General features: G+C 42.1%; 1 protein-coding gene across 4 annotated transcripts in view; it reads left to right on the top strand.

Annotated features, from left to right (window-relative positions):
• FSTL4 (follistatin like 4) overlaps nucleotides 1-26341 on the top strand; it is a 301128-nt gene that overhangs the window by 103532 nt on the left and 171255 nt on the right. For all 4 annotated transcript variants that reach the window (XM_063168677.1, XM_063168673.1, XM_063168676.1 and 1 more), the window contains one exon: nucleotides 4303-4336. In XM_063168677.1, the coding sequence (XP_063024747.1) occupies nucleotides 4303-4336 (34 nt within the window). The remainder of the gene's footprint in view (nucleotides 1-4302; nucleotides 4337-26341) is intronic.

Genomic DNA, 26341 nt, shown 5'->3' with positions numbered 1-26341 from the left:
ATGCTGTGTGATGTGAGACATCAGAGTTCCTCTGTGTTCATACCAGACAGTACAAATCTAAATTGCCACTGTCTGCACTGATAGCAAGCTTTCTCCAAACAGCAGCATGTGATCTATTTTTTCCTCATGCCTGATCAAAAAAAAAAAAAAAAAAAAAAAAGGAGAGAAAATGCTGATTGCCAGACTAAGCTGTGTATTAGTCATATACTGTGCTGATGCTTCAGTCTCCATGCAGTGTCCCAGCAGCCCTATACTGAGTGTCATTTCATAGAATGGTTTGGTTTGGGTCTAAACTTGTCTAAATCTACCCCCTTTCCACTACCCCAGGTTTCTCCAAGCTCCATCCAAACTGTCCTTAAACACTTCCAGAGATGAAGCAGCCACAGCTTCTCTGGCCACCCTGTACCTGGGCCTCACCACCCTCACAGGGAGGAATTCATTCCTAATATCTGATCCAAATCTTTCTTCTTTGCATGACCCCTCACTGGACATAAGGAGGAGAAGGCTCTGAAGGGAGGAAAAAAATCCATGGCATGCTAATCTATTAATAGGAACAGCCACTTCTTTATTAATTTGCTAAATGAGTTAGGACTGTATATTTAGAAATTGTACAGCAGTTAGGCTGATCCTGAGAGCAGGTCCCTGGAGACCTGGAGTGTGCAGAGGTAACATCTGATTTATTGTGAGACCCAGCAGGAGCCCAGCTGCAGGGACTGGGTTTGATTTATCTGCTTGCACTGCCTTGTCTCCCACAAAGGGTCTGGTAAGGCCAGCAATGCAGGGAACTTGTGGATCTGGAGTGTTAGCTGTTCTTCTGCATCTCCTCTTCTGCTGCATTAATTGTTTTATTGTTTTTTGCTGCTGTCTGTGGGGTTTCTTTGAATTTTTTTTTTTTTGGTAAGTTTTGGAGTTATTTTTTCCCAAGTCTCCTATATAAAATTTTGGTTGTAAAAAGGGGTGCATTTTTACTAAATCTAAATCAGTATTAAAGGGCAAGAGACTGAAACGATTGCAAGGTTATCTGATGGAATATTGTGCTTTTTGCAGTTGGTATCTCTTTGGTATCTGCTTTGGTGATCCATGCTCAGCATCATTTCCTACTGGGATCAGAGGCCAGGAACAAACAGGGAAATGCACAGCCATGTGAAAATCTCTCAATGCTGAATTCATCCCTGGAAGTTCAAGGCCAGGTTGACCAGACCTAGTGGAAAGTGTTCCTGCCTGTGACAGGGGTTTGGAACAAGATGAGCTGTATTGTTCCTCCCAACCCAAACCATTCTGTGGTTCCATACATAACAACCCCAAAGTGCTTTTGCTGCTTGCATCCATTGCTAATGACCACAGGAAAACCTGTTTGTGGCACACTGGCTGCCAAGCACTGTTTCATGTTGTGTATTCCCTCATGTTGTGTTTTAACTCTGCACAATGAAGTTCCCAATGCTCTGTGTTTGTTATGAATGAAATTTGATTTATCATTAGTGCCCTGCTCATCCATGGACCCATGACTCATCATTAATCAGGAGATCTAACATAAAACAAATATTATGCCTTGGCATTCCTTTTGTAAGAGCAGAAAAGGGCTTTGTGCAAAGCAGTTGTTAAATGGCATCAGGTTCACACAGGTGTTGGTACAACAAATTTGGTAAGTGGCATTGGTACAACACACTGCAGCTACAGGGCAGTGAAGCAGTCTGACAGCAGCTGCTGAACTCTATTTGATTTTGATTTTCATCCCTCCTAATCCAGGTAGAAATAGAAACCTGATGACTCTGGGGTGTTGGTCTTTTGGAGATGCAATTTTTCTGTAGCTACATGTCTGGTGAAAGGCAATCCTGAAGCAAACATACTGCATTGATTTCCACATAGTGATTAGGTACTTCAGATACAGAACAGAAGGACCTTTCATTCTGTACTCAATTGACTAGCATTAAAAAGTAGGAAATAGGTGCTAAAAGTGAACCTTGACAAATAAAACTGTTGTATTGCTCTAATGAAATGCTATTTAAAGCAGTACATGAAGAAGCTTTTTAGAAGGAATGGAAAATCCAAAACAGTTTTTTCCTTCAAAGCAGATGATTTATGCTCTGATAAAATTAGATTTTTAGTTAAAGGAATTTGCAGTCATTAAATGGTGCCCATGAAATAAGTCTCATTTATAACCATCTGCTTTATGGCTTCTGCAGGAAAGTATTCCTCAGGCAATGCATTCAAGAACTTTGGTGTCATTTTTATCAAAATAGTTTGGTTCTCTACGGGTAACACTATTAAAATCTTTGAAACCTCTATGTGATTTTTTTTTTTTAAGTTGAGATCAGTATCATCTTCAAGAGAAGCCTACCTGGAGCTGCTGCCTTTTTGTACTGTGCTTTAAGCCCTGCTGTGGCTGCCAGGCATTTTTCCCTTTTTTTTTTTTTTTTTTGTCTACCCTCCTGAAATCGTGAGCATTCTCAGTGTCAATGGGGGTTCCTCTGGGGAAGGGATGTTTTGGGGGACACTCCAAGTGCTGCTGTTTTCCCAGGAACAAGAAGTGGTGCCTTGCAGCCTGACCTCGTGTTCTCCCACTGCAGTTCTAACAAGCTTTTCTTCTTTTTGGATAGTTTATATTCATCAGAGCTTACAATTATAAGGGGAGCAGAATAAAAGAAGGGAAACTTTGAAGACCATCCTTTGTCTTTCATGATGTCTGTGCAGACATGGAAATAACAAAAGGGCATTTTATAAAAGTGAGATGAGACTTGGATGTTTGTTTAATAGAGCCTTGATAGTCTATTTCCTTTTGATCAATATAATAGTTGTAATTAGTTTTAGTATTTCTAAGCTTTTGAACTGCAGAGAATTCAAACAGCTTGTTAGTGTGAGGGGCTCTGGGGAACTTTAAAAGTATTCTTCTCTTTTGCATATATTGCATGTACACAGGCCTAATGATAGCAGCTGTAGCTGAGTTTTTTTATCCCATGCCCCACCTCTCAAACTAATATTTTGAAAAGCTCAGAGAGGTCCCTGGAGTATAACTGCCTGCACAGCTCAGAGCTCTGCTACATAAAGAGGATAAATGCTTTGAAGTCTGTATTAATCCTGAATGCCATTTTATATATTGCTGAAGATCACTGAGGTGCTATCCTACAGGGAATAATGACAGTATTTTTATAAGCAAATACCCTTTTTTTTTTTATTATCCCCTTCAGCTGACTTGAAGGGTGCCAAGTAGGCCATTCCTGGTGTTCTGATCCTTCTCTGATGTGGTGGAAGGTTTGTTTTGGGGAAGGCAGCTTTGGTTGTGGGAAGGAAGGAGCAGCAGCATCTTGCACAGGGGGTGACAAAGGACAGTACAAACTGTCACTGTGTTTGGGCAGGCCATGGGTGATGTGAGGTGGCCCATGGGCTGGAGGAGACCTCAGCTGTCCCTCTGTCCTGCCCTGGGACTTTCCAGAAGGTTCTGGAAGGGGGTAGGAGGCAGAAAAAGGCATTTCTGTGGCAGTCCATGGGGACCTGCAGCCTGTGGTGCCCAGAGCCTTTTCTCCTCCAGGCTGAACAACCCCACCTCTCTCATAACAGAAGCACTCCAGATGGTCCCCACAATTCCTCCAGTTCTAATACTGGCTGCAAGAAATAGCTCCAATGATGGAAATTCGGACGTATTTGTAATTAACCCATAAATAGTGTTACTGCGTGGAATTAAATATTTATTCCTCTGAAGTCTCACCATTAGTATAAGCAGATAGTGTTGCCTGGGAATGCAATACCTTTAGAAACAGTGTTTTAAAACAAGTTTCTATATTAGAGATTGTTATAATGATTTGCAAAAAAATTATGCAAAAAAAATTATATGCAAAAATATTACGTAGGTGTGCATAGATTGAAATGAGCACTCAACTTTCAGCATGAGTAGTCCAGTGGCTTTGAAATTATTCAGATATTTGCAGAAGTCTCTGCTAAAAATATCTGTAATGGTTTCTCCTTCCTCAGCCCAAATCTTCGGTGTAGTAATAATAACCCTCCTAACTGCTTCCTTTTAACATAAAGAGAGGGGGAAAAAAAATCAATTTTCAAGACAAATGTTGTGCTTTACAATGTAATTTATCACACAGTGATGAGTCATTTTAGGTGTTATATTTATCCATTAAATATCTGTGGACAAACTGAAATGTGTGCTTGTAATTGCTCCTCAGTTATTGTATTGAGCTTCACAGATGCTTCCCCGGGTCAGTAATTGGTGTTTTTAGGGGGGGTTGTTCATCCTGCCTTTGAACAATTCTTGCATTTAATAAAAAACACCACAAAAAATTCTCTTTTTCCTTATAGGACTCCAGAAGGTTTGAAGTTACAAGAAGAAAAGGTAGGAAAACTGGTTTTCTTTCAGTGTGTGTGTTGGTGTTGAGTATCTTGCAGTAACTTTTTAAAATAAGCATGAGTTCACACACTTGAAAGGTTGTGCTGCTGTGGGTTTTCCAACAGTCTGTGCCTGGTGCTTGTCTGACAGTTCTTAGTGTTGCAAATTGTAGCATTTTTTTTTTTTTTTTCCCAATGAGAAGCTGCTATTTTAGCCCAGAATTTCATGATGGTGTGTTGGGTGTGTATGTCAAGGTCTGGATGCTGGCAGGGCACCTAAATGGCTTTAAGCTGAAGGAAGATAATTTAGATTAGATATTAGGAAGGAATTCTTCCCCGTGAGGGTGGTGAGGCCCTGGCACAGGGTGCCCAGAGAAGCTGTGGCTGCCCCATCCCTGGAAGGGTTCAAGGCCAGGCTGGATTGGGCTGTTGTTCTGATTTTAAAAGATTTGCTAAGCCTTCTGATATTTACATTCTTGTAACGAACTGTCTCACACACTTCCTGTAAATCAGTCATTGTTTTGCATTCTTTTATGGAAGAAGAGAAATTTGATGGACTCTTGGTTTGTCCAGTGTCATTGGAGAGGTGGCACTTTCACCCTCCAATCCACTGTCACTTTTAGAAAACTATAAATGTTGAAGTCAGATAATAATTTCCCTTTTCTTCACCTTGAAAGCAGCAGTGTGTGTGTTTGTGTTGTTTCATGTCCTACAGTGGCATTGGGCTTGGAGCACCCTGGGACAGTGGAAGGCATGGCAGGGGGATGGAACTGGATAAAGCTCTTTTCCAACCCAAAACATTCTGTGCTAAACTCAAACCCTGGAGAATTTCAGGGAGAAAAAGGTGCAGAGCAGGCTCTCCAAGCTCTGCTCATCACAGCTCCACCCAAGGGTGCTCTGAGCTCAGCTCCTGGGCACTCTGCTGCCTCAGAAGCAATTGCCTTCTGCCAGGAGAGGCTCTTTGACGGCTCCTGGCAGCTGGGGGAGAATCGGCCATCAAAGAGCTCATTCTGGTTATCATTAATTTTGATTTTGTTCAGCAGATGTTTTCTGGATCAGGCAGTTGCTTTCCTCATGTGTCTTGGTAGAATGTGAAGCAGGTGGCACTCTGCTGTTCAATGGATTAATGCTTTCCCTGCTCCCTTCCAGAGCTTCTTGAATTGTTTCAGGCATCCCATATGTTGGGAAGGGGTTGTAACTATCAAGGTTTTACTGCATAAACAAAGAAGGTCAGGTCCAAGGGTAAATTGTCATTTGGGCAAATAATTTTTTGTTGTAGTTTTTGGGGTTTTTTAATTCTGTGAGGCTGAGGCAGCAGAGAGGCTTGAATTAATTAAAAATGCAGCTATTGCTAAAGGCGAAATCTATTTGGTTTAGGCGTCCAGTGCATGTGTGTGTTTGATCAAACTTCTGCCACTCTTCGTGAAGAAATCCAGCTCTGTTTTACCTCCCTCAGTCTGAACCTGAGGAGGGCTCTTGGGTGGGTCAGGGCTGCTTTGGGGTGCAGAAAACCTCTTGGTGTTGTGGGTGTGGACACTTTTCAGTCGTGCCCTGGCTGTAGTTTTGGTGCAGCTCATTATGGGCACAGAGACTGGATCCAGTCCTGTGGATGTACCTCCAGTCCTTTTTCAGATAGGAGTTCTGCTTCCAAGACTTTCTTCACAGTGAAAGTAACCAACACATATGAGAGCGTAAAGATAGTAATTCTTGAAATCAGGTTTGAGTTTACAGATTGTGTGCTTGGAGAATGTTACTGCAGAGCAATAACTGAATTTGGAGATCAGTGCCTCAAGGCACAAAATTTCCAGGCTAAGTGAGGCTGATTTCTCACTGCTTCCAGAGGATGGGCAAGACTTAACTTTTATTTTGAGGGGTAAAACCATAATTTTTTTTTTTTTTTTCGGAAGTGAATTCAATGTAATGGACTTCTGTTAGAAGCTTCTTAGATCCATGGCTGGAGTGAAGGGGATGGAAACTAGGGGAGTAAAGATGTGTAGATAAATTTGGCTTATGCCCAGCAAGGCAATATGTGGATTATCAAGCCTGTCTGAAGAACTGCAAACTCCTCAAAAGTCAAGAAAATGCTAACATGGTAAATACCTCTTGATAACAAAAGCCTGTGGATTTGCAGAGCTACCTGGGGATTTTCAGCAATGTTTAAGTATCTTCCTCTCTGGAGTTATTCCTCAATAGTGCCTATAAAATAATTCAACTAAAGGCTCCTTCAGAAACCTGTTCACTATTAAAATGTGCACAGAGCAGATATCATTTGGTGTCAGGAAAAAAATAACAGGAGGGTCAGAATGTTTATTATGCACACAAAAGGATTTCTTCTAAGTCTTGTGATATGGTTTGAGGTGATTTTGATGAAGTCTTTTTCCCCCTAAAAATGGTAATTTTTGCAGATAATGGTTTTTACCTGAGGAAATTAGATGATTGGAAGAGATTGGGAGTTGTGGGTTTATCCTTGTTCTATTCCCTTGGTAGAAATTTTGGCTTTCTTTTAAAAAGCTGAAAAACTAAAAAATATCTCCCAGAAACACCCACAAATGTGGGAGCTCAGCAGATTTACTCTGTATCTGCTTTTATTATCCCAGGCTTATGGATGATCCAAGATGATTAAAAAAAGAGCTGGTGAAAGGAGGGGCAATCCTGGTTTAGACTTTTCAGAATTTTTCTTTATTTTGGGACAAAACGTTTGAATCCTTTGGATTTAAAGCAGATGCTTTTCTTTCAAAGGGAGCAAAGCCTTGATTGTTGTTGAGCATGAAAACACTTTTTTTTTTTTTAGTTGTGGATGAGTGTAGTTAAACTGCGAGGTTTTGGTTTCCAAGTGTCAGGATTACATATGCTGGAGAAATTCTGAACCTGCTCCAAAGCCCATTACAGTCAATGAATGGTTTTCCTTTGACTTCCATGGCATGAGATCAGCAGTAATTACATGATCTTTTAATTGCTGTGGTATGGAGGAGAGAAGCTTCCCTGACTGCAGCTGGCAGCCACCTCTCAGTGATGTTTGGAGACTGATTTTCTTCTCAATTGAAATGGAAATGGCTGCAGAACTATTTTGTTTCTGGGATGTCTAACTGGTGTGCAAATATTACACTTTTTGACTAAAAATAATTTTTTAATTAAGAAAACCCTCAATCTGATATTTGATTAGAAGATGCAGGAATATTTTTCTAAATTCACTTGAAATTTGCCTCTGAGTTGGTCACTCAATTGACCCACTGTAGAGGATCATATTATATTAACATCCATATTATGCCCATGCAATGGTAACCAGAATATATGGGATAGGGTGCCAGGTTTGGTGTTGTGCTTTGAAAACAAACAAACTCCCAACCAGCCAAAAAATCTCAAAACACAAGCTCAAGAAACCCCAGCATGTGATAAGCAAGCACAGGATTTGAATACCATCCCTCTCTATTGCTCTATTGAACTAAAATCACAGGGGAAGTTTGGGCAGGCAGATCTTTTTTCACTAACTGAATCTTTTTCTCATTTTTGTGTTAATTTTTTGATAATTTTTCCTGCCCTTAGTGCAGAGGAAAGGGGAATGGAGCCAAAAGGGGAATAGCCTGCACATTCCTCATTGCTGTCCAGGGCAGTGTAATACTGCAGGAGAGCAGATGGGGAAGAGCAAAACAGGAGCAGGGAGCTGGGAAAAGCAGCAGTTTGTGCAGATCATGTGGACACAGAGGCATTTAGTGAAAAGGATGAGGTGTCACGATGGTTGGGGTTGGAAGGAACCTCAAAGCCCATCCCATTCCACCTCCTGCCATGGACAAAGACACCCTCTGCTATCCCCGGCTGCTCCAAGCCCTGTCCAGCCTGGTCTTGGACACTTGCAGGGATAGGACAGTCACTGCTTCTCTGGAAAACAAGTGCCAGTGTCTCACCACCTTCACAGGGGGGAATTTCTTCCTAAAATCTACAGTCTGAGGGGAAATCCCTGTGCAGGAAACTGGGAGACTGAAGGGTGTGTGTTAGATTGGAAGAAATGGGACCAAGCTTGTAGAGAGCACCTGCAGACATTAGGCTGGACAGTGGCAGGGTTTAATTTTAAAGATTGGTGACTTTTCCCTGCGTAATGAGTGTACATGAATGCATAATACTTACCTGTTGCTGTAAATTACGCCATACAGCTTATATATGTAAAAGCCACATACATTTGTGTCTATCAAATTCCCCATGTCTGGCAGAACAGAACCTCCAGTGTTTTCCCCAATTATTTTAATGGCAAGGACACAGGAACTAATTCTGCAACTTCTGGAGCTAACAAATGTTCCCATTTCAGCTGGTACTGTGGGGCTGAAGGATGCTGAGTATTAGAACAAATTGTCTGCTGAGTAGAACTGTGCCCAAGCATATGTATAGTCACATTAAGCATAAAGAGCCAGGTCTTCAGTAGATAGAAATAAGCAAAGCTCTGCTGAATTAATGGACCACCTTTGCTTTTTACTAGCTGAGAACCTAACCCAAGCACTTAAAACTTTTAATTTGTTTTTATGTTGTTCACAATCATCCGTTCAACAAATTAGTGTCAAAAGATGCTTTTGAAACCATTCAGCCAAGAAATGTTCAAGTAAATTGCTTCTGCTCTGACCATATAATCTTATTAAATGAGATGCAACTCTAGATTTATTCAGACAGATGACATCACACTGCCATAAAGATACAAACTTTAAATATCTGCTTTGAATTAAAACTTCTTTGAATTGACACTTGTCTGAAGTTTTCACAAGCTCTGTGTTGTGGATATCCTATTTGTATATATTTATTGCAGATACAGAATCCTCATTGTCACACTGTGATCCCTAATCACAATGTGGAGCAATAGATTGTAGTACATCCTGAGCTTTCTCAAGTTGCTAGAGTTTTATTGAAAAATCTCTGCATCAATTAGCAATGGTAGAGGATCCAGCCAACAGCTTAAGAAATATTTCATTATTCTCCACTTGACATCAATTTTTATATCCTACATGAAAAACTGACTCATGGTTATAAAACAGTAATGCCCTTCAGAAATTCTATTTACTCCGTCCTTTCTTTTCGCCCACTTCAAATGTTTGCCTCTCCATGGAAGATGACAGGCACTCCAAAATTGGCAGTAATGATAAGTTACTCTCCTGAAATCCTGTGGGAGCACAAAGTGGTCAGCTGTAATTACTTCTGTAGTAAATCACCTATTAATTTCCCATTATGTTGGTTTTTTCCCATTACTGGAATCCGAAAAAATCTGTGTTTTTTTCCTTATGACTTCGTCAAAACCCTCCAAAAATCAGTAGCTGTGCCTATGTTGCTCTTTAGAAGAAACTGTGCCACCAGGATCTTGGTTTTCTGGCTATCTCAGTTACATCCAGATGATATAATATGAAAGTAAATATTTGTATGTGTATGCTCTATACACAGCTGGGTGTTCAGAAACACACTGGCTGAATTTCAGGACATTCCTCCAAAGTCTGAAGGACAGATTTTACATTAAAAATCCCTGTTTTGTTGAATCACAAATTGGAATATTTTCCATGTTTCGTTATACTAGTTTTAACAATTACTTGGTCTTCAAGCAAATTTTTTTGTCTCTGCCCATCTCAGCTGCTTTATTTTTTCACAGAAAATTTTATTATCTCTGGCTTTGCCATTCACTGACAATGTATGCTTTGAAATCTGTTACTCAGGGAAGGATGTTTGGGTCAAGATATTAATCTGATGTTTAGTGCCTGTTTTCCAAGGTTATGAAACGACAGTTTCTCAGATTTTTTTTGTACTTCATCCCACTTGAACAGCCTAGCCCTAGTTGGGAAAGGGCAAAGTTGTTTGCTCCCACACACCTATCAGCAGTGGTGTTTAATTATAACTTGGCATATTTTGTGCTCTTAAGTGTCAGGAATTAAAAAAGAGAGTAAAACCCTGTGGAGGGGGAAGAACCTCAAATAATCAACACATTAGCCAGTGCTGGGCACAGCAGTAAATTAACAGGAATGTGAATGCTCCTGGGCAGTGTCACTATTGCTGTTTGTATTGCACATGTGTCTGGGATGAGGAGCAGAGAATTGCAGCTTTGCCAGGGAGTTTCTGAGCAGCTCCTGAACCAAACAGAGCTGGTCCTGGTGGTCATATTAGGCTGACAAATAACTGTTCACAGAGATGGAATACTTCTGAAAATGTGAATGCAGCCATGGCTTAGCCCAGCTTTGCCACAGGCACAGCAAACCCCTTGCATGCCCAGCTCTCTGACTGGTGCAGACCGAGTGGCTTTGCAGAGTTAAGGTTTCTGTAAAATGGATCCATCAGTTTGTGTAGTTGAGTGCTCTGGGGCAGCAGGAGGAATGAATTCTCTTCATGGCAGAATGGACATGACTGTTTAGTAAGTAAATAAAATAGAGTGTGGCTTTGCTAGAGCAGCAGATTGATGGACCTGAAGGAGCTGGAGTGAAAATTTCTTGAGTGGCAGGAAATCAGGAGACTGTTTCCCAGCAGCAGCTGGATCAAGCAGATTGTGGACAAGCTTAGGAAGTGGACAACTTCAGTTCCCAGTGTGGGAAGAGGGAGAAGATGGAGGTGAGCCAGAAATCTATGAGACCATCTGAGGATTTACAGGGAGATACAAAATAACATATATATGTACTCCATACTGCTGTACATCATAAATAAGTATCCCCAGTTCAGAGTGCTGGAGCTGGATGTGCCTGAAGGCATCTCTCTTTTTCCATCTGAAATCAGAACAAACTCTGCTGATTTGGCAGCTGAAAAAGCTGTGTGTGGTGTTGGCTTCAGTCAGCCCTTGAGTCCACAAACTTCTCTACTTTTTCAATATGAACTGAGAAGTTTTTTAGAAGATGCTCCTTTGTCCTACAAACCTTGTTTTGGCCTCATCTTCAGAAGCGCTCCAAAGCACTTTTCTCCAGCTGCCCCAGAGCTGTAAAGCAGGACTAGTTTGCACTGGTCTTCTAAGATAGCCTGTCTTTAAGAATAAGAGAACCAATATTTTTAGGCAAATGGGCCTTTCTTGACTTAAGTATCATTAGCAGCAGCCAGGTTGAAATACAGTGAGGTTTGAAGTCATGTTGGATTTGATTTATTTGGTTATTTTGAGTGGTGCATTGTTCTTTCTATGAAATTCTACTTTTGTGTCCAGCCACATAACTCTGGTGAAATGCTGTTGTTACAGAGAGCATTGCATGATGTGGAAGCCCCTCTCATATGGAGCACACATGTGATGCTTGTACATGATATTGAAAGGTGCAAATGCACTGTACACCCAGATTTTTCAGACCAGCTATAACATAAACTTATTTGTAAGGGTTGAATAAAAAGCTGGCAGCAGATGTTTCTGGTAATGGCAATATAATGTAATATGCAAACACTGTCTAACAGATCAGTTTATCCTGCATGTCTTAGCTATTAGAAAAATTAGTAAATTCAGACTTTCAAACAAGATCCAAAGTCCAGGATCCCTTCTGGGTCCAGTCAGATTTTTGAGTCATGATTTTTGAACGTGCTACTAGTCTACTTAATATGTGTAAGAGCATGGTGCATTTTCAATTTCAGACTTAACAGGTTTCAACATGCCATTTCTTCCTGAACTGAGCTTTAACTGTGAGGCAGAGCAATTAGGGTAATATTACTGGAGCTTCAACTCACTGCTCAAATATGAGCTAAAAATAAGAGAGGAATAACCCTCTTTGTGCTCCCTTAGTTCAGGTGCTTACTCCCAGGTGGTCACGGCCTCAGCCTGTGGAGATGGAGGTGCTGAGCCTGTCACTGGGTTTGCCCAGCTGGGAGGGTGGTTTAAGGCAGGGGAGCTCTGGAGGTGACATGGACAGTGGCTGAGGCCATCAGTGATCCTTGCAGTGCTTAACTGTGGGGCTGTTATGGTCTTGCACCATATCCTGCTCTAGCCAAATCCAGCAGAATGACAGAATCCCAGAATGGTTTGGGTTGGAAGGGATTTGAAAGGTTATCTCACCACAGTCCCCTGCCATGGGCAGGGACACCTTCCACTATCCCAGGATGCTTCAAGCCATGTTCAAGCTGGCCTTGGACACTCCCAGGGATGGGACAGCCACAGCCTCTCTGGGCAATGTGTGCCAGGGCCTCCCTGCCCTCTCAGGGAAGAATTCCTTCCTAATAGGATATGAAGAATGAACCATTCAGGTGTTTGGGGCCATAGCCACGTCCCTGGCTGCTGTTAGAGCACATTCTCTGCTTAAGTGAGTGGTTTTCAGAGAGCCCCACTTTGTGTGTAAATGGTCCTTTTGGACTTCACATTTCCAAGCAAGATTTCATTTCAGTAATTAGCATGTGTCAGTATATTTTTAATAAGAACTTAGGAGCCTGTGAAATGGTCCAGTTCATGGTGCTTGGGAAAGAAAAATCTGCTCTGTATAAGGTAATGTAATTACTTTTCTAAAGGAGTTTTTATTATGCATCTAACTGCACATTTACTGTTCTTGATAGACCCAAATAAAACCAGAACAGAATGAATAAGCCATTGGGTAAATAAAAGAAGTAAAGCATTTATAAATATGTATTTAGTCAACAGAGCTGATTGGCCACTGTGCAACTGCTCCAAGGTCTCAGTAATCCAAGTTTAATAGTCTTCCATAAATATTTCCTTGTTTGTCATGAGACAGGAGTTATTTATCTATGCCATGCTGCTTGCTTGTATTTGATGAGAATTTTTGAAGAATATTAGGCAGGTTTGTTGTTTTGCACATAGCATAATGGGCACTGTATGTTTATGTAGTAGCATGAGAGTGATCCTTGTATTTTTATCCTCATCTCCTCCTCATTATTATCCTTGCCTCTCCCTCATAGGTCTTTTTGTCATTCTTTTTACTCTCTCGATTTTAGTGAGGTTAAGATGTGCTTTCTTTTTGCTGAATTTCTGTCTGATAAAGTGTCTCCAGTGATGTGACAGTCATTAGGGCTGAATATCAGCCCAGTTTTTTTTCCTAATTGAGTGTAAAACTATTTGACTCATTTCAGGTATCACGAAACTCATCCAGTAACATGTTTAAGCAGGATGAAACTAACATATGTGCAAAGTGATTCTGGACCTGTAGACTTCAAAGCTGGTTCCTTCCAAAGGCATAAGTTGGATTTTGGCTTTTAAATTTGTTCAGCACAGGGGACCATGTCTGGTTATTATTGTATCTGTTTCTGGGGTTTGTGTGCACAATAGTTGTTGCAAAGGCTGAAATCTATCTTGCACAGCCAGCAGATAATAGCATCAAATTATACTCTAGCTTGGAAAATAAAAAAATACAAGAAAAAAGTGTTGTGTTTTCCATCTGCAGATTTGGAAATTTTTCAAACTGTCACTTCTTACAAGATTTCAATTTACTTTCTCATTGCAACTGCAAAGTAGGTGACAGTGGCATGCAGTGCTCCTGCCTCTAGTTGTTTTGCTTTTCCCATTGAAATTCTATGATGTGAATTGCCTATAACAGGATCTTTTTTCTTTACTTTTCATATCTGAATGCTTTAAAGAATCATTTGTCTCTCAGTTACTGAAGTTAGGTTTTTTCATTAGCCTGGTTTTTATTTCTTCTTTACCCATAACTGTTTTTCAAAAATTATTAGTTTTCCGTAAATTATATAATAGCCATATTTAGGTTTGAACTCCTATTGCCTGTTAAATACAGAAGTTCATCAGCTGCTTTTAACAGAATCAACATTGTGGCAACCCTTATTCCCTGGGAAATAGAATCAGTGAAGCCAGAAATTGGAAGCAGCCCTGTGCAGCCTCTCTGCTCTTACCAACGTGTCCAACTGTGTTGGCACCAGCGTCAGGGAGGGCTGATCCATTGCCGGAGACATTTTCATGGGAGAACACCAGTTTGTGAGCAGAGAGGGTGGCTGTGCTTGGAGTGGGTATCCCAGCCTGGGAGGTGCCTGTGTGTGCACTCCTGGATGTTGATGGGATTTCCTGGGTGTGCAGGAGTTGGGATCCAGGCTACATCTGAGCACTGTGCAGTGATTAAATAACTGTGTGACCCACAGAAATTCTGATAAATTAAGAAGTTCATTCTCCTAACTCTGTCATAATGCTTTAACCCTCAGCAGTGACAGGATGAGACCCTGAGAGGGTCTGTCAGAGGGGTTCATGGTCTCACTGCTCAGGGTGGCTGGATTAGTGTGCCTGTTCCTGGTTTTGGAATGAGCAGCTGGAGTCATAGGGAAGTAGGAAGGAAGTGCAGGTTCTTACATGCTTGTAAAACCAAGCTGGGTTTTGCCATCATGATGATGAACTGGCCAGCCAGGGCTGCAGTGTGTGTGCTGGATAGAGGACTGAAACAGGTTCTAGTGGGCTGGGAGTCTCAAAACCAGTAAGGAGCAACACTTTACTGTAAGGCAGAGCACATGGATTAAGTCAAAGCCCTTACCAGTACATTAAATTATCCAGAAAGCCCTGACTCCTCCTCAGTACTACAAGGTGTCCCAGTCAGAACTCAGGCTTCACATAAAGGTAGCAGTAAAGAAGGAGAGACAGCTCTTTTCCTTTGGGATCTATAATAAATGCTTCCTGCATGGGAAGTTTGCATTTGGATGACACCTGTAAGTATATTCCAAACAGGTTGGCTGGATTAGAGAGAGGGCTAAGTGATCATTTTTGGTGAGTCACAGAGTTTGTATTATCACTGGATCATCCTAACAAGTCCTGGGAAGTGTGGAGGTGCTGGTGAAGTAATTGTGTTCTGAGCGAACTTGAAAACGATTTCTTGATTGACTGTGAGACAATGCTGAGAATGACTCTTTCACCCTTGTAATGTTCACCCAATATAAATAACACCACCAGAACAAGTCCTGCCTGATCTGTGTGCTGGGCATTGCAATTCCCTCCTCAAAGGAAGCGTGTTCATCAGGCCTTGTTCATCACATCTGGGCTGTGTTCCCTCTGATTCAATGATCCCATCATCATTCACACATCTTTAACTGAGCACCCCCTAGTATTCTAAAACAGAAATAATCATTACAGCCCTCTGTCTTTCCTTTCACCCCTCTGCCTTTCCAGCAGACAGAAGCTCTAATGTAATTATTTTTCAGGATGCTGTTTGCTCACTGGAGGGTGAGAGGCCGTTCTTGTCGGGAGAATGGCGCTGCTGGCCTCGCTGAGCACCTCTGCACAGCGCAGGGATCTCTTTCTCTTTGGGAAACAACCTGTGGGATTATTTTCAGTTTCAAATGTCACAGCAATTAGTATTTGGAATTACATCATGAAACATGTTTTATTGTTCTCATTTAACAACAGGAACGATGATGAAAATAATTTAAAGTATCCAGCTTATTTTCCTTTGCATCCAGGTGCTAATTTTCACCCGGCCCTCTACCAGTGGAGTTTCCATTTCACTTTCCTGATTTCGCAGCAATAATTTTCAGACTTTCCATGAACCAAACCTGTTGTTGGCTCTCTCAGTGCACTCCCCGGGGATGGGAGGGTTTCTGTCAGAGCAGCAGAGCAGTTCCTTTCAGGAGGCTGGGGGGAAGCAGGGAGGGGGCAGCGGCTGTGCGCGCGTGCCCCCGCTGCTGATGTGCTGATCAGCACACGGCTGCTGTGAGCAGGGCTCTCCAGGGACAGCCGGCTCCAGCGGGAGAGCCATTAATATCCAGCAGCTCTGGCAGTGGGAGCTAAGCATAGTGCACTTATTTAATTTAGACGTTAAATCTCTTTCTTAGCACAAACAAACACTCCTTTGCTGGCTTAAAATTCTCCTCGGCTGCTGTGCGGATGGAGCTTTTGTCTGCGAGCCTGCACTTTTGGCAAGGGCTTGGAAGGGGATGTGGTCACAGAAATAGGGAATTGTTAAGGCTGGAAAAAGCCTCTACGATCATCGGATCCAGGCATTAACCTGGCACTGCCATGTTCCTGGGAGCTCTCCCAAGCTCTGTGCCGACCCATGCTGGCTGGTCGCTTCTGGGGTGAGGGGTTTGCTTGTCTTTGGGGGCTCCAAGGGCTTTAGGTCATTAAGGAGTTAGAGGTGGTTGGTCAGAACTGCTCTGTTGGGTTTGCAGTTGAAATAAACAGGCAGAAACTCAACCCCAAACTAGATCCTTTTGGCTCACTTGCAAAATCCCATCTCCAATGTGTAAACAGGCACCCTCTAGCATTACTTATAGATGAAGTGTATTTGAGCGAGAATAAGATCAAATGAGTTAATAATTATTAAAACTAGGATTTGTGCTGCCTTAATACAACAGAGGCTTTTAGGATTTTTGTTTGTTTTAATTCTGGTAAGAAAGAATGAGTTCAGATTTTGCCTCTTCATGAACAGATATGAGGATAAGCATTGTCTAGATCTTCAGTGGAACAAATTCCTTACTACTTGATGCTACACATGCTGCACTAAAAATAAATGTTATTTCCCACAAACACTACTATACTATGTTAGTATTTCTCTTAATTACTGGAAAAATTGCTGGTACTACCCCTGTTTCCTACAGGCAATGCCATATGACAGAAAGAAGGTCTGAGGTTTCCAGGAACATATGCATGAGCTACAGGCAAATTTTTCTAAAGCTAAAAGGGTTGGGTTTTGTTTCACAAGGTTCATTTAGTCTTTGAGAGAGCACACAAGCTTTCTTTTTTAAGGTCAGATAAAAATCTGTTTTCTGCTGCTAATTTATCAGGCACTAGAATATGAAGGTCATGGTTTGTAGGGAGAAGAAGTAACTTTTACTAGACCAGCTGAGAAATGTGGGAAGCTGTTGAGCTCAGTAACTGTTCATCTGTTCTAGAATGTTAATGGCAACTGTCAGATAGTGAATTCACTCCCTTTACACTTAAACAGAATTTGCTGGTTTTAAGGTTAGTGTAAACACAGTCTTTTTACTTGTTATTGTCATCTGATGATGTGTGTTTGCCAGCTATTAAGATAAAAATGGCTTTCAGGTCCCCCATTCTTACCTCCTTTGGGTTTATTTGGTTTTTTGTCTTTTCCTTTTTGAAGGAAAAAATAGAGATAACTTTGGAGAGTGTTTCCTGTGATGCTAGATGACTGTAGGACTTAGATAAGAGTGTGATTTGGCAGCAAAAGCTTTGGAGGTACACTTTAATGGGGAGGATGACAGTGAAGTTTGAGATGGGCATATTACCTTTTTCCTTTATTTACTTTCTAGCTTACAATTTAGATTTGGTATTTTGGAATTTTCTTGGTGGTGGAATGGATGTGGCCAACCTGCTGTGAGTGTCCCCTACAGTCCTGCTGTGATTTCATTCTGTCCTCTTGAGAGTGGGGCCAAAGTTTCCATCTGTGTAGGGATGATGTATGCCATAAGGAGTGCTGCTGTCTTCATGCTGTCTTATGAAATAGTTTAGATTGGATATTAGGGAAAACTTGTTCACTGAAAGGGTTGTCAAGCCCTGGCTGCCCAGGGCAGTGGTGGAGCCCACATTCTCATGGACAGATTTAAAATGTGTGTAGATGTGGCACTTGGGGACATGGCTAGTGGTGGGTTTGGCACTGCTGGGTCAATGGTTGCACTCAGTGATCTTAGAGATGTTTTCCAACCTAAACATTTCTCTGTTTCTGTGCTTCATGTGTGGATGACACCATGGGGTTTGCAGCTGAATGCCCAGTGTGGCACAATCTCTGCATTAGCTGTCTGGGATGTTATTTTGCCCTGAGCTAGACCTTATTTGGGAGCTGGGTTGATAGAAATTAAAATTCATGGAGCAGATACTTAGAGCAGATGACGTTTGTCATGGTGTGATGCTGCACTCCCAGATCCCAGCCCTCTGCCTGTGGGTGCAGCCAGGCTGCAGCTGGCACCAAGGGGTTTAGCTGCAATTCTCTACTTGCTTCTTGCACCGCGACCTTGCTCAGGATTTAATGGGAATTAAGTCTGATAGAAGAAGTTAAAAAATGATGATCTCTTCTTCAGTGATACATTTTTCCCCTTCAGATTTCCTTCTTCTGTATCCTCTGATAGGAAAAAACACATGAAAACAAGGTTCACTGGAGTGCAGACATCACCAAAGCTGGTGTGATTTCAGAGATAAAATCAGCTGAAAACTAATTATGATAATATTTAACTTTTTAACACTATCGCAAGTGTCAATATCCTTTAAAATGATAGTCATCATGTGCCTTTTTCCTTACAGTGTTAGTGAATCCTTTAGGTCTCCCTGCCTGACAGTGGCAGTCTGTCATTGTTGCTGATCCAGCTCTATTGACTCTGAGCTCTAAATAATTAAAACTGTGTGCTTATATTGGGAAAAAAAGGCAAGAAGGAAACTTTTAGTAGCAGAATATCCTGCAACACTGGAATGTAGGTTTTGTAGGTTTTAGCATTTCCTTCTGAATTGCTGTCTTTAATTTGCAAGAAAGATGTGATCCTCTGAGTGAGCTGGGTTGGTATTAGTGAGATATGGAGTCCCACAGTTATTTGTGTAATTACATAATTACTTGTCTGAGAATGTGAGGTTTTTTTACATGGTGAGAAGAAAGCTCTCCTCTCCAGGTGGGACTAATGTGGAGCATGTTTTTAGTGTATCACCTGGAGGAGGAAAATGCACAGGAAGGAGCTTCTGCTGCTGTTTCTTGCTGTTGTTTGTGTTTTGTTTTTAAGAATAGGAGCACAGCAAAGTGGCTGATCATTGAAGGCCATGAGCCAAGACCCCATCCCTGACATGTCATGTCTTACTAAAGCTCTTGAGGAAGCAAACCAAAACACTGTGAACTAAACCAAAACACTGTGAACTAAACTCTTGTTGCCCAAGAGGTTCCATTCTCTATTCTGGTACTTCCAATAGCAGAAGCAAAGAAGAAATTTTATGAGAGTGACTAAAAATAGTCTTATTGATTCCTGGAGCTTAGTTAGTCTCAGTGATTTCTCTATGCAAACCTCGTTCAGTTGCTATTTTCTGCCTTTGTCGTGATTTCAGTGAGGGAGGTGTAAAGCAAAGGTAACATCAATTGACCTAAATACAAGCTGTGAGTGGAAAAGCAGGCATAGCATTGGGGAAAGCAACAGGGGGATGCTGGCTCCTCTGGGATGCTGCTGCTCCAATGCTTTATCCTGTGTCAACCCTGCTGGTGCTGAGTGTATGGATTTACTGGGTTTGTGTGCATTATTTCAGCAAGAAGTTGCTTTACTTTGCAAGTCAGGGTGTAACTACTAAGCGTGTTGTTGGGTCTTAATGGGTTTGGACACCCTTGTGGATGTATCAAGTGACTGGGATGCAGTAATAATTTAACTCCTAATCACACAATTTTGAAAATACCAGGAATTCTTTTTATATTTATATTGACTATATGTATGTTCTCAGATGGATTTCAGCACTTTATACTGAATTCTATTGGCTGTTGGGTTTTTTACCCTAAAAGTCACTGTGTTATCTTAATCATAGCAAGTAACCTTTCTCATGTGTGAAGTGGGGATAACACTGGGTAAACTTAGAACTGTTGCGTGGGGTGGTTGAAGTATTTTGGTCTCTTTAAAATAAAGCTCTGTGTGTGTATGTCAGCAATGTACTTTGCTTTCTGCCCAGGTTCAGCTGATGACACTCTGTGAGTCAGTGGCAGAGCCAGGTACAGAAAGCTGCTAAAATTACTGATGGGTTGGGGGCCACTGTGGTAGTGGGGTCAGAACTTGCTGGTACTGGTGTGTGGGGTTTGAATATAGCTCAGCAGCATCCCTTGCAAGGTGTGCAGGATCTCTCCCTTACTGGAGTTACTGAGACAGGAGGGTGGACAGGCTGTCATCCAGGCTGTTGTCCCCCACTGATGGATGTAAAGAAGGACAGGTGTGCGGCAGGACCAGGATTTACCCATCAGAAGGCTACAGTGAGGACCACTGTGCTTGGTGAGGGCATCATCTGCTCTGTTTCTCTGGCCCCTTATCCAGTAGGGCTCCTTCTGCAACATAGTTCAGACTAAAGTGTGCCTGATACTGTCAGATGCTAAATATCAAATTATATGGGGCCATGATATCTTTGGGAACCTCTTTGAAGTGTCTCTGGTTCCTACTGTGCTTGCTCTGCAATACTGCATCATGTGCAGGTGGGCAGGGAATGAATTCTTCAAGTCTCTTAAGAAAGAGCTTCAAAACTCTTCTCTGGAAGGAAGAAGTCTTAAGTCCTAATGGAAAGTTGATGGGATCCCCCATGAAAACAGAACCAAAATGAAAAGGCTGACAGGGACTTTGCTTGCTGCAGGGAGGAAAACTGGAGGGAGGTGCAGGAAGGTGAGGGAGATCTCAATTTCTATCCTGTAACAATTAGAAAGGGTGAGAGGGAAGAGTGAGTGGAACAAAAGGGAAGCAAGTGCTTGGGAATGCAAAAGCCCCAGGTCTAGTCTGCTTTACCCACCTGATTGACTTTACAGAGCTGAGGCAGTGACTTGCAGGATGCTAGGAGATGGATTTGCTTTCTGCAAAAATTGTTTGCCAGGCAGCTCCTGGTGCTTCTGGTGCTTTCCAGTGCTTTTCCTGTTGAAGAACTCACAAGAATAAAGCTTGACATCCTTAAATTCACTCTAAAGTGAAACACAGGGCACTTTAGCATGGCATGCCATGACAGATGCTGGCATCCTTTCAATGCTGAAAGCTTGCTATGTGCTCTGGTCCACAGGGTATTGCTGGCCTCACTTCTGCATGGAAAACTGTCCTTCTGCCCCAGATCTCCCTGGAAGTCAGGGCCTCCTTCCCATGACCCTGCAGCATTGCTGTGGGCCAGGCCTGCTTGCTGAGATGCCTTCACTCCCCCCAGCCCATGCTGCTCGCTGTGTGTCTCTGGTGGCAGCAGTGGGACTTGTGTGCTTGGCTGTGTTTGCAAATTTGGCCTTTAGCTGCTTGCTCTCCCGTTTTGTTGACGGCTGGAGAGATCATACAGAACATACAGAGGGATGGGGCTGTGTGCAGTGAATAACAATGAAATGCCTGGTTTGTGCTGCTGCTTGAGCATGCTTTGAAAGAGAACCTTCATGGTGTTTGTGTTCAGAGCTTCTCTTGAAGCAAGGGCAGGCTTAAAAGAAAAGAAAAAGTGCAGGATTTCACATCCTAGCCACCACCTCCCAGAGCAGCACCCCTCTGGCTGTCAGACATCACTGTGCCCCTCCAGAAACCCTCCCTGCCTTTAACAAGTAGCACTAAGGGTGCTGGAGGTGAATTATCTTTAGAGGAGAGCTCTGCTGTCAGAGTGGGTATGACTGCTCTGTTTAGCTGTGCTGAATTATTTTGGATAGTTATTTCTGTGGTGTGGACCAGCCCCAAATGACTCTGTAATACACAGCTCTGCAAAGCAGCTCCTCAGAGCTGTCTCTGGGGAAGGCAGTGCTTTCCACTGAGAGATGAGATTGCAAGGGCTGCACTTACCTCCCTTAAAAACAGATAAACATTTCAACAGCATGAGGTGACTGTTATCCTGCTATTTTGTAACTACTTTCTTTGAATAGAGCAAGGCTTTGTTAATACTACAGTACTGGAGCAATATTCTGCAGCTGACATTTGCAAAATCTCTCATCGTATTTCATTATTTGAACAGATCTTACTCAGCCCTAAAGGTTTTGGTTTAGTAAGGAAAAAGCAGATGTGTACATGTGATCCAGAGTCATGAAAGAATACGGGTATGCACCCTTGCTTTTTTCTTTCAAATAGGAGATTCAGACAATAAAAAAAGGTCATTATTTCATGGCCATCTGTGATCCTTCATTCAGTTAAACCAAGGGACCCCAAATCCTGGGAGTGCAGGGATCATGAGCCTGTGCATGCATTTAGTGTAAATGCAGTAGTGCTTGAACCAGGAGGGCATGGCAGCAGCCCACCAGCTCATCCCACTTTCAGAACTGACTGTCCTGGATTTTGCTCCTGGTTGTTTACCTGTAGGAGGTGAGAGAAGGCTGAAGTCTTTACAGATTAGTCTGTGGTCATGGGGAACACAGAAAAGGGCACATGGTGGCATCAGCAGGAATAGATCATGAGCACTGTGCTTTATCTAGAGCTAGTGAAGATTTTGCCACAAATAACTCATCCTGCTCTGTCCTTCTTATCTCTCCCTCAGCCTTGCAAAATGTATTTCAAATACACAGTGTCTCCCTGCTGGAGCCAGTTATCTGCCTCTCAACAGCTACTTATTCTTCCAAAGTACTCTATTACTGCTTGGATTTGATTTTTATGTATATACAATCATTTTGCTATTGTGCTGCCTGTGTGTGGATGCAAAACTGCCTTAGCTCCCTGCACTCCATCTCGCTGCAATATTGATGTTGCTGTACATGGTGGTAAAATTAATGAAATTATGTTCTCTATTTATGAACTAGTTTATTACTTTAATTATTTATTGCTACTGCAGCTAATTTGATTTAGGCAATATTTAGTTCTGTTTCAGTAACTTCATTTTAAAAACAAGCTGCTGGTTGGAATTCATTGGCATTAAGAACCTGCTATTGATTAGTTTGGCCTCAAACTGTGTGATGAGGAGTGTGGCTGTGTGCCATGCTAAGCCTTCAGCCCAGAATGTTAACAGCAAACTGCACTTATTTTTCTGGGAATATTTCTTTGGAAATGTATGAACACTTGCAGGTGTGTAAGGAAAGTCAAAGCCCTTCAACAATTTCTGTGGCTTGAGCTTATCTTGATAAAAGAGAATAAAGTAAAGAATGCAGAACTGAATAACTGCAATATATCTCCCACTTTGTACCTCCATCAGAGTGTTCAGACATGCCCTTTACTACAGCTTTTTGTTGGGAATTGGTAATATCACCTGTAGTGGTGACATGCAGTCTGCTCATCTGTGCATCTCTTCAGTTCTGCTCTCCAATTTCAAGAGCTTAATTCAAAACCTATTAAAATCAATCATAAGGCCTCCTCTTTCATTTCATTTCATGTTGTAGCTTCAATGACTCCCTGGCTTTTCTCTGTGTTGCCACTTTCTGCTGGCTCTTCGTGATTTAAAGATGAAGAGGTTAAATGGCTTCTCTTCTACCATCTCCAGTTACCTGGGATAAAGCTCAAGGGCTACACTTGAGAGCAAAAGACAGAGCTCTTGTTTGTAAATTAGAGTCCAAGGTCAATTTGCGGAGTGTTCCTAAGGGGTGATCCTGCTTTTCCATTCATCCCACAGTGACAGTCTGTTTTTGACCTGTCCTGCCATGACCCTGCTAAGCTATGTCTAGGGGTGAGGTGAGGAAATTATCTTGAAGCCTTTAATGCCAGTTCTTTTGCTCTGCAGTAGTTTCTCTGATCACAGTTGTTCTCTTTCGAAATGAAGAAAGTCAACATGATCCAAAGGTTGGGGGATCTTTTCAGGTGGTCAGCGCTGGATTTGTTTACAGCCCATTTGAACATGGGCTTTTCAGGTGGTCAGCTCTCTCCTGTGCCCAAGCCAAGGAGGTTTTGCCATCCCACTGCTGCCCAGCCAGGGGAGGTGGGCTCTGCTCCTCTCCATGGTTCTTACATTGGGTCTGGGAAGCTGCACTTTCAGGTCTTTGCCTCAAATGCCACATGTGCTTCCCAGTGTGGGTCCTCATGGTTTTCATCTCTTCTAGAGATGCAAGTTATCCTTTATTCTGTTCTTGAGCTCTTCTATGGAAAAGGGAAAGGCTGAGGGAGGCTTTTCTGTAACTTTACTCTGATGAGTATCTATCATGGTTTGACACTGATAACATATTTAGAACTTATCATCAAAACCACATTAAACACACAACCTTCACTTAGAACAACAAAAACAACTAAACTAAACAGAAGAAAAAAAGTTCCCCACACCAGATCTAACATTAATCCTAGCACAGAACAAAACCGACGAATTACACAGAAATACACCCTTGGATGTTTCGCTGCAATTATGGTACAAATTTCCTACTATAATTCTATTTAATATGATTCAATGCTTGCTTTGCCCATTGTTTCTCCCAATTAATATCCTTACCTCAAAGTCCTCATGATGGCCTGCAATTCTCCACCAAAAAGAGAATTGTTGTGGTTTGACGCTGGCCAAACTCCAGGCACCCATGAAAGCTGCTCAGTCACCCTCCCCTGCCATAGCTGGGCAGAGGAGAGAAACAATTTACAAAGGGTTTATGAGTTTAGATAAGGACTGGGAGAAAACTGGCTCAACTCAAAGGTACAAAGGGAATTTATTACTATCAGAATCAGAGGAGGATAATGAGAAGTAAAATAAGCCCTTATAAACAGTTTGTGTGGATCTCTGCATCCCCTGTGGATCCCCATGGGCTGCAAAGAATCTCCGCTCTGGCCCCTGGAGCACCTCCTGCCCCTCCTTCTCCACTGACTTTGGTGTCTCCGTGTTGTTCCCTCACATGCTCTCATCTCCTCCTCTTCTCTGACTAGAAGAAAAATCATGCATGTCTCACTTCGTTTTGATTTTACTCTCAAATCTGTTACCACAGAGGTGTTACCAACCTCTCTCATTGCCCAGCCCTGGCCAGCAGCATTTCCATCTTCAGAGCCATCAGGAATTGCCTCTACCCGACATGGTGGAAGCTTCCAGCAGCTTCCTACAGGAGCCACCTCCGTGGACCCCTGCTACCAAAATCCAGTCTGTGCAAAAACAGCGCAGTATCCTTTATTTATTCTGTACAACAGTGTGTTGTTTACAGCATATGCAGTGATATTAAACAGCTGCTACATCTCAAGGCAGAGGTGACTGCAGCAGTCCTGGAGTGCCAGTGTAAGCTCACATCAAATCCTCGTGGATGAAGGGCTCTGTTAAAAATGTAAGATCATTATCACTAATCTTGAAAGTGGACCGATGCATTTAACATATATGATTATAAACTTTGAAACAAGATGATTTCATCTGGTGGAGCATCTGGGAATTGTTTTTTCATTATCACGTTTTAGAGAGTGAAAACTCTTCCCGCTCTCTCGGAGGATTTTGTGGGATTAGCTGCTGCTGTTTGCTGTGTGTATTCCTGTAAATGTTTGTATAATTATGTGCAGCTCTAGTTCACTCTGCATCTTTCTTGGGAGGTTTTGCTCAGCCTTCCCCAGTGATGTGCTGGGATGGTTCCCTTCCGATGGCAGGGAAAATAAGGAGAAGCTTTTCCCATGATCAGTTTGAAAAATGATCTGACAATGTGTGCAGGAGTTTACTGATGTGGCAAAGTACTTTCTTGTGCAATCAGTTTGGGAATAACCATACTGACTCAGAAAAATCACCTGATAAAGTGATTTATATGAATGATATTTTCAGTATGAAATGCAATAGCAGCTATGCACTGACACTTTCACTCAAGGGTTGTGAATTCCCTTCTAAACCCCTGACAGCAGGTCCCACTGTCCAGCCAGCAGCTCTGACCACACATTTACAGAGGTCTCTGGTCCTGGTGATTGAAATTTTTGCTTATGAAGAAAGTGCTTTCTCAGTTGGATTTTAAGATAAGAATTGCAGACAGTCAAAAGTCACTATGAGAATGTGCTTTTATCTGATAAGGACAGCTTATCCCAGTATGGATTTTCAAACTATAAGGCTATTTGCTATTGTGACAAAAACTGATCTTAGACTTCTCTATTAGAATTAAGCCCAGTAAAGGCAAAACCAAAGCATTTAAGTTTAAAATGAGTAAAGACTTCATTTCATCAGTTTAGCTGCCTGGTTGCAGCTCCTCATTTTCAGAAACTTTACTAGAAATGAGATGAGACACAAAGAGGTAAATAGTGTGGGGATGGGAAGGGAAAGGGGGTACTTGGCGATGGTGCAATTTCTACACTTGGCTGGAATATTAAGCTGATGTGTTGAAGAGGTAGCAGCAGGTTTTTGAGAGTGTGGGACCAGGCAAGTGTAAAAGTGGTGGAAATGTCTTGCAATGGAAAATTCTCAAATTCCTGCCAGGGAAAGGACCATGGTAGGCTTATAATTTTTTCCAAAACTAATCTATTTCTGGCCAGCCAAGCATGTTTAAATTTGATCAGCGCATAAGGCTCTTAAATCACATCCTTTCACAGGATGTTTTAAGAGTATTACAAGTCTTTCACGAGATGTTGCTTTCCTGTTTGCAGAGGTGAGAGAGGAGATACTGATGGGGGAGCAGGCAAAGCAAGGCTG

This window comes from Melospiza melodia, chromosome 14 (genome assembly GCF_035770615.1).
Source record: "Melospiza melodia melodia isolate bMelMel2 chromosome 14, bMelMel2.pri, whole genome shotgun sequence".
Lineage (NCBI taxonomy): Eukaryota > Metazoa > Chordata > Aves > Passeriformes > Passerellidae > Melospiza > Melospiza melodia.
Note: the sequence above shows the minus strand (reverse complement) of the source record. Positions and strands in the feature narration are given on the sequence as shown.